General features: G+C 46.3%; 1 protein-coding gene across 11 annotated transcripts in view; it reads right to left on the bottom strand.

Annotated features, from left to right (window-relative positions):
* Nucleotides 1-12,772, bottom strand: part of PDZD2 (PDZ domain containing 2) — a 372,865-nt gene that overhangs the window by 74,230 nt on the left and 285,863 nt on the right. For all 11 annotated transcript variants that reach the window (XM_019930197.3, XM_073802038.1, XM_019930193.3 and 8 more), the window contains 2 exons: nucleotides 11,344-11,476; nucleotides 6,194-6,349 (listed from right to left, as the gene is read on the bottom strand). In XM_019930197.3, coding sequence (XP_019785756.2) covers nucleotides 6,194-6,349; nucleotides 11,344-11,476 — 289 coding nt within the window. The remainder of the gene's footprint in view (nucleotides 1-6,193; nucleotides 6,350-11,343; nucleotides 11,477-12,772) is intronic.

Raw genomic sequence — 12,772 nt, 5'->3', positions numbered from 1 at the left:
AAACAAAATCTTCCCAGCTGAGCTTCGACAATTGCAGATTTGGCAACAACAATCATTACTTCCATTTTTGTTCTGTTTTTGTTAGATATATAAAAAGGGAAAGACAGGTTCCTCATCACTCAAGAGGTATCACCCATTCCACATCCTGTTATATTAAAACTCTTCTTCCTCTCTTCATTTTAAAAAGAGCCACTCCCTCACAAGGCCAGATATTTTTTTTTCCTTAAAAACCTCATTTGAAAAAAGATGAACTAGATACAAACTATTATATGTAGGATGGATAAACAACAAGGTCCTACTGTATAGCACAGGGAACTGTCAATATCCTGTGATAAACCATAATGGAAAAGAATATGAAAAAAAATGCATAGCTGAGTCACTTTGCTGTGCAGCAGAAATTAACACAACACTGTAAATCAACTATACTTCAATAAAATTAATTTAAAAATAAACGAACTATAATTATCTACACTTGAGAAAGGATACTCACTTTTTTCAATAGCTACTAATAATGCATGTGGCACTCATTTTATTGGAGGGCTCTAAAGTTCTCAAATGTTAGCCTTAGTCCAAATCACCGGGAAGGCTTATTAAAAAAATTTTTTTAGATGCCACCTCGGAGTTTCTGATTTAGCAGGTCTGGGGTGGGACCTGAGGATTTTTATTTCTAACAAATTTCCAGGTGATTCTGATGCTGCTGGTCTGGGAAACTTTGAGAACCACTGTTCTACAGATAGATTTATGATTGAGAAATACGTACTGAGTATGTATTGAATACAAGGTACTTCATTGGATACTGGGGGTCCAACGAGGTATACCTGACTTCAAAAGTTTATAAATGTAAGTATTTTCTTTCTTCTCCCAAAAAAGATATGTAGCAACAAATAAATAGAAAACAGCAGATGCTAAATGCCAGGTGAGCAGTGATTAGCAGATTTGGGAGAGCGCCAGGGAGGGCTGTGTGTGCACACATGCACGGTGTGTGTGTGTGTGTGTGTGTGTCTGTGTGTTTAGGGCTGCCAGGAGCATATACAAGAGGAAAGGCAGCTCAGGCAGGCTGGAGCCAACGGCTCCACGTTAAGGAGTTGTGATTGTAACTTCAGTGTGATTGAGACCCACTGAAGGACTTTCAACGAAGTGACATGGTCAGATTCTCACTTAAAAATTGTCACTGCAGAGCAGAAGACAAAGTGGAGAAGAAAGCCTTGAGAAAGAATGGCCAATCGGGCGGATGGGGACCACAGTCGGTATGGGGGAGGGGACTAGACTCAGCTATTTCTGAGACCAGGCTGGCAGTCTTGGAGATGGGGATGTCTGTGGAAGGTGGAGGGAGGGCCCCCCTCCTCCCTCTGAAGCCAGACCCCCCTGAGATGGCTGACAATCACGCACATGCCTGTGGGATTTCCCCGACCCATCCTTGTTCCCTTTTTCTTGCCTCTGCCCCTCACACTTGATGTTCACCACATGGTTCTATTCTAAGCATGGCCCGAGCTCTTCGAAAGGAAAACCTCGTGGCTGTTTCCTGTAGCCGTGGAAAGATAACTCACAAGGGTGCTCATGGCAGATCCTGAGTGTCTGTATTGCTTTTGCTCCACCTAAGCGCTTGGAGCGTCCACGACTTACAGGTTCAAGAAGAGTCCAAGTCAGAGCGGAACTCGGCTGCAGGTTGAATCATTATCATCTGGGAAGTAAAAGGCTTTGTGACTTAGCTGATTAAAATAGTACCAGGTTTCTTTCGTTTAAGTGGTTTGATAGTGTTTAAAAATTATAAAACAAAGAGTCTTGGATTGTAAACACAGAACTGAAACATTTCTTTTTCTCAGTAGTTCAGCACCTCTGGAAGACCCAGCAGGGCAGACCCTGAGCAGATTGTGAAGGTGGGAAAATGTCGTGTGCCCACTTCCTGGCCCTTCAGGGCTCTGGCTCACACCCGGGTCGTCTGGCTTGAAACCAGAGCTCAAGAGAATGGCTGAGAGATGGTGGGCGTTCAGGCAAGGGTGACGAGCCAGGGAAGAAGCCCGGGGTCCCCTCCTCCGTGATGCTTTGGGAGGGGGTGCAGTGGAAGGTGAAGTGGGGCCAGGTGGTGTCCGGGGCACACAGAAGGCAGAACTAACTGTCAAAGCAGGATGAGTGCTGGTTTCTCCACCGACGATAGCGGGTTTGGGATCTGCGTACGAGAGCTGGGGGTGACGGGACGGAGAAACCCAAAAGTACGGCCCTGAAGCGTGTGTACTCGTGGGGGACGATTGCTCGGAGTCATTTGTTTCTCCTTAAAGGCAACCTAAAATTTCCCAAATAAAGTGTGTGATGATGGAATGCACTGAAATTCCTTTGGCAAAATTGGGATAATAAGCATACACAACAATATGTGATTAACTGGCAAACTTTTTAAAGATAATGTTATTGGTGATGATGGGACCCGGGCACTGCTGGAAGTGTAAATTAGTAAATAAGCACTTCTACTGCTACAAGCTATCTAAGCAAATAAGAAAATGAAAAACGTGCACAGAGCTACATGGACAAACATGCTCTGTACAGAATTCTTTATAATTTTTAAAATTAAATATACGTGTGACTGATGTAAATGGAATTTCTGGTAGAAAATTAGTAAAATAAATTACGGCATATCCATGTTATAAAATATTAGCCATTACAAATCATGTTTCAGAAGACCCTCTAATGACACGGGGAAATGTTCAGGATCATATCATTAAGACCAGAGCAAGTTCCACAAGTATGTTAATATAAGGTCAATTAAAAAAATATATATATGTGCTTAAGAAAAAAAAATCAAGTAGAAAGGCATAGCAAAATGTTAAAGACGGCTATCTTTGAACAGGAGGATTGTGGGTGATTTGTACTGTCTTTTGCAGGTTTTTTGGGGTCAAACAACCCATTTATATAGTGGAAACATTACTTTTGGAACCAGAACAACTCATTTAACTTATAATTTAAATTATAATACATTTATAAAAAACGTGATAAATTTATAAAAGTATAGTAAGTTTAAATTTAAATAAAAACATGTAACACATTTAATAAATGTAATGGCCCATTTATTAGAGCAGTATTTAGTGTAAAAAAATTCCTAGACAAATAATTCCTTAGATTTTTTTGCAAGAGATTATGAATTATGAGATTAAAAAATATATGCAGACTATAACCTCTCTACAGACTACTGTGCCACATTACTGGCTCTGGGCTTTCTCAGAGGAGGTGCAGGTATGTTGCAGAGTTTTCCTCTCTTTAAATCCAGAGCTTACTTAACTCTCCATTGAAAACTGGCTGAGCTGGGCAGGGCACAGCTGCCGAGCAGTGGGATCTGTTCAGCAGGGGCGAGCTCTCCAGACTGTGGGCATGTGAGGGGAGAAGTTGTGGGCTGGAGCCGGGCTGGAGAGCCATGTCTGGTTAGAAAGGTGGGAATAGCGGAGTCAGGCTGGAGTTGAGAGGTCTGCTGGCTGGACTGCCACACACTCCATTCCCCTTCTGTACAGAGGGTGACTGCTGTACCAACAGAGAACGGCAAGGGCAGGGGAGGTCCCAGGGAGGAAGGGTGGGTAGACGCAGAAAGATCGTGGCCTTAAAGGATGGGTGGACAATAGTGGGAGAAGAGACACATGATGATCAGCCTGTTCGAGGCTTATCCAGGGAACATCTCTGTAGGTCATTCCTATAGGGGCTGGAACGTGGCTATTGCCCCATCAGCCCTCTGAGGCTGCCATGATACAGTCAGCTACGAGCCAGGGGTGTAACTGTAATGTTTATGGTGGATAAATCTAGTTAGATTTTGTTGTCATTTTTTCATTAGTTTTCAATGAATGCTTGTCCTGTTGTCTGCTTCTAAATTTATTTAGTTATTTATAACTCAGCACTAGATGTACTGGCTACATTCTAGGGATTCACTGGGAACTCAAGGCAGTCATCGCATTCCTACATCTCATGGAGTTCACAGTTGGACGAGAGAAACAGATTTTAATCAAATAATCACAAATCTAAATGTAACAAGCAGTTCAGGGGAAGCCATATGGTCTTGGTATGAGAGCTAAGAGATTTAATATAGATTGGATATATTCTGGAAGTTTCTCTGAGGAAGTAACACTAAAGGATCCAAAAGATGAAATGGAGACACAGACAGAGAGATCAAACATATGGACACCAAGGGGGAAGGGTGGGGTGGGATGAATTGGGAGATTGGGATTGACATATATACACTATTGATACTATGTATAAAATAGATGACTAATGAGAACCTACCATGTAGCACAGGGAACTCTACTCAACACTCTGTGGTGACTTAAATGGGAAGGAAATCCAATAAAAGAGGGGCTATATGTATACGTATAGCTGATTCACTTTGCTGCACAGCAGAAACTAACACAACACTGTAAAGCCACTCTACTGCAGTAAAAATTTAAAAAAAACCCCAAAACCAAAAGTGAATTGGAGTCAGTCAGGCAAAGAGGATTCCAGAGAGACAGAACAGCATGTGCAAAGGTCCTACGGCAGATAAATGTACGGTCATCATGAAGGACTGCAGGACGGGCAGTGAGCTTGGTGTGAGGTGAGGCCCAAGAAGTGGGCAGAGGTCAGTCAGGGAGACAGTGGAGGTCATGACCATTAGTGTGGTTTCTATCCTTACCAAAAGTAAAATTAAGGGAAAAAGTAAGGAAAAAGTGGCTACTGAATGGTGTCATAATACAGAGGCGGGAATAATCACACAGCTGTCTCTAAACTGTTTACTTTAACCCCATCCGTTCAGCTCTGATCGACTTGCTTTATAGGTTAGTCTTCTGAGAAAGCTTTCCTTTGAGGGAAAAGCTGTTGGAACCGTTTTTGAAATCAACAACGGGCCTGTACAAGACCTCTGGGAAAATTACAAAAAGTACCACTTCTTCAAGATGTTTTCCTTCTTTTACTGGAAAATTGTCTTAACGTACTGATTTTGTTCGAGCAAAACTCTTTACTGCCATCTTCCAGAAAACTGTCCTCATAAACATAAAAGCCTATGAAGTTCACGATGTAAATGGTGCTCCCTTAGATGTGGCACCTTTGTGCAGTCCACAATCTGCACCACCATACTCAGTGGCCCTGGAACTCCCGTGATCATAAAGAAAGGGGAAAAGTAACTTTTTCTTCCTTAAATTCAAATAGCATATCATGTAAATGGGAAAAGAGATTTTTTTTTTGTTGTCTCCTAAGGCAGAGGTCCCCAAACTTTTGGGCACCAGGGACTGGTTTCGTGGAAGACAATTTTTCCTCGGACGGGGTGGGGATGGTCAGGCAGTAATGTGAGCGATGGGAGCAGCAGATGAAGCCTCGCTCGCTTGCCCGCCGCTCACCTCCTGCTGTACGGCCCGGTTCCTAACAGGCCGTGGACTAGTACCGGGGTTTGGGGAACCCTGTTCTAAGGCCTAATTATAAACAAATTTCCCAACGCTTACCCATGCTGACTAGGTTCAGTGCTGATGGGAAGGAGTAAGGGTTCCAAATGGCAGAAAGCAAGCACCCTCCCTAGGGCTGGTTGGATGGGGAACAGTGGCTAACAAGGTTTTACACTAAAAATGACGTATCTACCAGATCTGCAATACAAAAAGGTGACCACAGAGCTGCACTGCAACCACAGCTAACCACAAGCCCTCCCGACTCTGTGCCAGACCACGCTGGGGAGCAGCCCACGAGGGCGTGAGGCGTCACAGGCTGGGTAAGGAAGCGCTACAAGCCGTGGGAAAGTCCTGATTTCATGAAAACAGGGAGACACATCTATACAACTTCACCTGAATGGGTTCTGTGTTATTTTAACATTCCACTTTCAACCGGACATCTCTTAGTCTAAGTTTAAATTCACAAACGATAGTTTTCAAACACTATATCAAGAAGTAGCCATAAAACCCTTGTATATATTAGACTTCTTAGAAATTGATATATGCACTGAACTCAATACCCAATTGCTCTCGTATTTCCAGTGTCAATTCCAGTGTCATTTTTTTTTTCTTAAATAAAAAGTATTACTCTCACAGATTTTTCTGGATGATTCTGACAAAAAAATAAAAAGATGCACTCTGGTCCTCTCCCATCCCAGTCTCGACCATACTATCTATATCTATCTCAAGCTTTTATCTCTGATCCTGGCACCCATGTCTTCAGGAAAACATCACCCCAGCAGAGTAGCCCGGGAAAGCACAGGCACACTTACCGCTCCCTGGACGGAAGACGATTCAGTTCCTTCGTCCTCGTCCCCGTCCGGCTCCTGGTCTTCGTTGTCGGTCCAAGAGGACACGTCCTCTACCGAACTGGTCAGATCAGGCAAACTCTTAGATGTTAGCCTGAGGAGGTCCTCTGCAGAGCTTTCCTATGGGGACACAATGAAAGGCCCACGAGTTACCCCATGATGTCAAGGTCAAGGTAAACCTAGCTGAGTCAACTGCGGGTGGTCACGTGCTCCCAATCCAAAGCCTATATGGAGTGCAGGTTCCACATTTCCAGGGGTGCAAGCATGGCTCACGGGCCCAGCCGCTCCGCGGCATGTGGGATCCTCCCGGACCGGGACACGAACCCGCGTCCCCTGCATCGGCAGGCGGACTCTCAACCACTGCGCCACCAGGGAAGCCCCCATTTTTTTTCCTTGATGATTCTATGTTTCTTAGGTGAATGTTTCTATGCACAATCTAATCTCCCTGAACTTAAGATCCTTCAATGCCCTCCCCTGTCTTACTTTCAGGATATAGTTTAAACTCCCTCATTGGCAGGCTAACATCAGAGATTTGGCCTCTGCCCAGCTCTCCAAACTCACCCCCCTCCATTCTCCCATCCCTTCCATTCAAGCTGTACTGACTTTCAAACACACCGGGCTCTCCCCTGCCCTGTTGCCTTTTCCACCAGCAGCTCCCCTGCCTAGACCACCCTTCCTCTCATGACTAAGGCCTCTCTGGGCAAAGCCTGAGCATCGTCTCCTGCAAGCCTTCCTGGATCACCTCTGGAGGCATTTGCCTCTCCTTTCCCCTCTAACGTCCTCTACTGTTTATCGCCTCGCTGTGTGTGTCTAACTTACTCATCTATCTCCCCTGCTTGTCTGAGAGTTCCTCAAACCATGTCTACTCAGTGCAGTGTCCCCAGGCCTAGCTCAGAGCTTAAACATCCACCATATCTTCCCCTCCCTCATTGCTCATCTCACAGGCCCATGGTCATCAGAAAGAGATTAGACTGTTCAGTGAATCACTGTGGGGACTGATAATGCCTCTGCCATGAAAGCAGCCCTTGAACAACGTTTAAAGGTCAACAAAAACAGATGGAATCAGACTCCATTAAGATGAGACTCCAAAGGGGGCTTCATCAACACAGCCCTTCCTTCCTACACACAAATAAGGGCAGAATGGGTTGAGGGATGCAGGCGAGATCAGTGAGACCACGTGACAATCCCAAGGACAAATGAGGCACACACAGGAGCCCAGAGCTCTCCTGGGAAATGACACAGCACGTGAGGCCAGGGACCGGGGCTGCAGGGCTGATCTGAGGCCAGAGAAGAGGAGCAATGTGTCCTCTCCTCTTTCCCCCATACCAGCAATTTCTACAAGGAAGGAAACACCTGGAGAGTGTTGATCATCATATTCCTTGGGGGCTGACAGAAAAGAGAATAACAAAAAATACCCATCTTACACAAGGGACGTTACAAACTACTACTGAGTTGGCACCTGGTGACAATGTCGTTTGTTACTAGTTTGATGCAGTTTCCACCTTCAAGGTACCTGAAGCTCATTCATTTTAGATCAGTAATTTGTGAAACCATACTTTTAGACTTTGCCCGAGGAAGGGAAAAAGAGCTATTAATGAGAAAGTGAGTTGAGTCCTCTTCTGGGATGTCAATTCTGCTCAGCTATTAATAGAAAGCTTAAAAAAAGTGAAAGTCCCAACTGCTGAGTAAATTTCACAATAGCCACAGGATGGAATACTCCGCGGCCATAAAAAATGCTGCTCTAGAAATTTATTTCCTGATGTGGGAAGCGTTCTTATAGTATGTTACTTACCGAAAAAGCGGGTTAAAAATAATATGTAAGAACTGTATTAATAACAGATGTAATAATAAACTGGATACAATACTGTGTGATAACCATAAAGGAGCACATTTCTCCAAGTGCTCACTGTGACCAACTACATTGTTCAGAACCCTTTATAGTTCATTGAATCTTCCGAACATCCCGTGAAGCAGTTATTGATTCTCATTGTACAAGTCAGACTTCGAGAGATGTAGTAAGTTGCTCAAGATACACAGGTTTTAAAGGGCTGTGCTGGCACCTGAATGGGACGGGTGGGACTGCCTCCAGGTGCACTGCCTCCGTGTGTTTGATTCCATTTAAAAGAAAACGTGCTGTGTATTTGCACACACATATGCGTTCCTGTCTGGAAGGACACACCAGTTAGTGGAGAGTTACTGTTGGCGGTGTTACAAACATTTTATCTTCTTTTTCTTCTCTATATTTTTCTGGGCTTTCTACATTAGATATAATGAATACATATTTCTTGTTAATAAAAGCCAACAGTGAAACAAAAAAGAGAGAGGGCACGAGAGAAAGCTGTATTTCTATGCATGTACTTCTAGGAATATCAGAACGAACTTGGATATTCTGAGTTTATTCATTCAACAAAAACTTTCTAAGCTCCTCTGTATACACAAATGACATTTGTGTGGAAACATGAGACACCCTCTCCAGAAGAAAGTAACTGCTATATCTCCAAAACAATGCCTTAAAGTGTTGTGACAAGGTGACGATTATCTGCAATAATGAATTTAGATATTTTATCACTCCTATATTCAGTAAGTCAAAAGTTCTTTTTCTTTTCTCCCTCTCTTCATATATAAAGACAGAAACAAAGCCTGTGGATGACTTGGTCTTGTGGGATGAAGAAAAGGAACAGATGCCCAGAGGTGCCTAAAGATTGACTTCTTGTTTCTCCTCCACGGATGAGCACCTTGGATGGTGTAGATTAAGCTCAGGAACAAAGAGCAGGCAGTTGCCGTAACAGCGTACTGCCTACTTGTAAATGGAGCAAATGGGAAGGAGTCGCAACTCTGAGGACTGGGTCAGCCTTAGGGCCATAGCTCAGGACTGCTGGCCAAGAGTCAACGGATGGAAAAGCAGAATGGACACCTGTTCCTCAGCTCTGGATGCTGCTCAGCCCTACAAAGTCCCCAGCAAGTGTCCCTAAATGTCCAGGCCTCTGGCAGGAACACATTACCTTTTTCTAATACCGTTGACTCTGGTGTCCTTTATATCTTATGCGACTAAGGGGCAGCATGAAACTCTGAAGTCCAATGAACCCAGGATGAAACTTGCTTCTGTCACCCACTGCTTGTGTGACCTCCGGGCAAATTAATTATCTTCTTAGATTTTAGCTTCATCCTCTGAATAAAATGAATGAATGGCTCTCTCATGGGATTTAAGAATTAAATGAGATAGTAGGTACGAACTGCCTGGCACCCAGTGGAACCCAATACATGTGAGTGTCTTTCTTCCTTCAAGTCAGTGAGTGAAAATATTGGTCAGACTCCAAAATTTGTTTTCAAAAATCTCACGTGTGCCCCTTAATTACCCATGAGTGGCCCCTTTTTGTTTTTATTTTCTTTGTGTAGTGTGTTTGTGGATAATGGCTGACTTTGAAGAGACTTCTCTTCCTCATTTTCCAACTAGCAGGAGAAAGAAGTGAGCACAGAAATAAAGGTTTGGGGGACATGGTATACCACCTGTGCAGAACCCCTGTGCTCTTAAGCTGCAGGCTGTGGGGAGGTGGGCCGTGCAAAGATAGGACTGTGTGTGGTGCGTGCGTGTGTGCGTGTGTGTGTGTAAGAACCAGTAATGCTTTCCAAACTCCCACCACATCTGGCCAAATGAGGAATTTGTTTCTCCTTCCCTCACAGCCTTTCCCTCCTTGTGGGATTCGCCAGGCTGACCAAGAACATCCCTAGCTTTGCTCCTTCCCCACCCCTAGGGAGGGGATGCCCCACGGCATCTCTGGGAGGGGAGGAGGGGGCCTATGGATGGAGAGTGTCTCAACTCCTGCCTCCAGGGCCTCAGTGTCAGCTCTTCCTGCCAAGTCTTTGCCAAGGCTCTAGATTCTGGTTGGAAGCCTAAGGGTCTAGCTCAGGGACTTGGGGTAAACGGTATCAAGGGAGGAAAGCCAATTTTTCAGATGGCTCAAAATACTCTTCTCATCTATTTATTAAACACTCCCCAAATAGGCAATAGACCGTGCAATCTAAGAAAGAAAATATATAAAAACCTGTAGATGCGGGGTTTAAAAATCGCATCAGGGATAACCGGGGGAAAGCAGCCATCCTGTCAAGGGCGTATTGCTGCAAAGGATTAAGGACTGGGGGGCCTCACACCCGTTCTCCCCTCAGCTAGCACTGGGATACGCCCGTGGCCCCACTGCACAAGCCCCCGCGTCCTGTGGGCCCCTCCCTGGTCTCAACAGCAGCACCATCTCCTCAGACAGTGGAGCAGATCCCAGACAGCCCAGTTCCTCCCCTCTTGCCACACAGCTGGGGCATCCTGCCGCCTCTACCCAGTTCTCTAAGGCTGGCGAGACCCCGGGGAGAAAGCAGATGGGGACCCCGCACATCAGCACTACTTTTACACACTCCGGGGGTGGGGGTGAAAGAAGTCCCAGCCCGAGGCTGGGTGACGAAGAAGTGGCAGCGAGACGGAGGGGACAGACAGACACCACTGGGGGTCAAGAACCAGGGTCCCGGCCGCACTGCCGGCGGCAGAATCAAGGCCTCCTCGAGACGGGAGCCCCCGCGGAAGCTCTGCCTCGCTGGGTCATTTGTAAAACTGAGGAGGAAGAGGGCGGGGGTGTGGCAGGACAAGCGGGGTTCACGAGGCTTCTTCCAGCACCAACACTCTGTGCTGCGAGGGGGCCCCGGCAGCCCGTAGCCTGTCCTTCCGGCGGGACCTGGAAGATGCGCATCTCCCGCCCCCCTCCCGCCCCTGCTGTCCCATTGACTTCCACATCTCCTCCTTGGTTTCCCCCTGGACCAGTTGCTACTCTGTCCCCCCTGTCTTTCCTCCTACCCTCCCATTCTTCCCTTTTCCTTAGTCCTGTTATTGCTTTTCCATCTCCTAGCTATACCCATAAAGACCCTTCAAGGAAGGCAAGATGATTAAATGCCCTTTAGCTCAGGGTCCCTTGTGGGCTCGCACCGTAGAATCATGGCTATTTGAATGGCCCAAGGTAAAGGCAAGTACGCATATGCGTGTGTATGTGGGGTGGGGGGGGTCGTACATGGGGAGGGCTTGAAACCACCGCCACCATTTAAAATATTCTACAAAACAAACAAAAACCACCTACCTTGCTGGCCACCACCAGCTGAACCACTCCGGTGGCTGAGCGAAGAATGGCCACAGCTTCCTCGTGGGAGAGCCCGACTAGTAAGTGACCATTGATTACCAGCAGCTCATCTCCTAAGGACAGTCTGCCATCCCTGAGGAAACGGAGATGGGAAAAAAAATCCCTCGTCAAAACATTCTGGGCTGGAGAAGGGCCACCTTCCTGGAGCTGGGGAGGGCTGTGAGAGGGGACAGTTAAGAATGGGCTAAAGAGGAGAAGGGACAGCTGGAGACAGCTGGGATGGGACTGCTTCATCCTTCTGTCTGCCCAGTTAGGGGAGTGACGGGCTTCACGATTTCAGATGGTCGTTTAGTAACAAGCACCATCTCAAGTTACCACCCTATCCCACATCAACGACAACGAAACATCTTCCATCCAAGTGGAGATGTGATAGAGGAACCGAGACCCCAAGGCTTTCGGGGTCATTCTTTTCTCTAGTCCTACCTGCCACCCTGCCCTTGAGACTGAGTCATCATCTGAGTCTCAGCTGAGCCCCAAAAGAGCGAAGGTAACCTAAGCTCACCAGGGATCCTTCTCTAACCCACGTTCCTCTCTTTTCCTAGGTGACACACCCTTGCCCAGATTTCCTCCGCGGCACCTGTGGCACTACACCATGTGTGTCTGTAACCCCGCCCCCAAGAGCTACAGGGCCTCCAGGGTAAAGTCTCACAACGCCTCCTTCTTCTTTGTGTCCCTACCGCCAAGCTTCATAAGCAGAAGGATGAACAGAAAAATGAACAAAGAAACTGCCTAAGTTACCGCTTGCTGTTGTACGTATCAGACCTGGTGTACCACACAGGCGTACAAACGTGTTCTATTTCTTTATTTCCTTTAAATTAAGTGAACGACCTGGAGTTTCCTTCCCACTGCGCTGGCAGGAGGCCCAGTCGTCACGGGGTCTGCCTGCCCTACAGTGGGTCAAGGGTGGCAGACTGTTACAGAGCACCAGGCAGGTCCCGTCAATCATGGTGTGTTAACAGTGTGTGGGTTCCAACTGAGCCTCCAATGGCCTGGTCTCCCTTGATCCCAAAGCAGTCAGAGGCTTTTCATCTCCATCGCTAAATATGGGATGGGAAATCTGGTGAGGCTGAGAGACCCAAAGCCCAGGATTCCACCATCCCCTCTGAAGGCTTTACATCGGCATCCAGGATTGGCTGGGACCCATGCTTGTCTCCAACACTCCCAGATTCACCCCGCTCTGTTTCTCTCTAATCTATGGACTCTCTCCTCCTTGCTTTGTTTCAATGAATTGACCAAGTTCTCTATCCTCCCCCCCTTACCAGTCCCTCTCTGTGTCCTCTAGGGCATGCATCATAATCTTTTCTATGAATCTAGGTTTTAACAGAAGACAGGAGGCACCAGAGACTCTGAGAGCCTCTGCTTTCTGTTC

The sequence above is a fragment of the Tursiops truncatus genome, chromosome 3 (genome assembly GCF_011762595.2).
Source record: "Tursiops truncatus isolate mTurTru1 chromosome 3, mTurTru1.mat.Y, whole genome shotgun sequence".
Classification (NCBI taxonomy): domain Eukaryota; kingdom Metazoa; phylum Chordata; class Mammalia; order Artiodactyla; family Delphinidae; genus Tursiops; species Tursiops truncatus.
The sequence above is the reverse complement of the archived record's forward strand: the minus strand, read 5'-3'. Positions and strand labels throughout refer to the sequence as shown.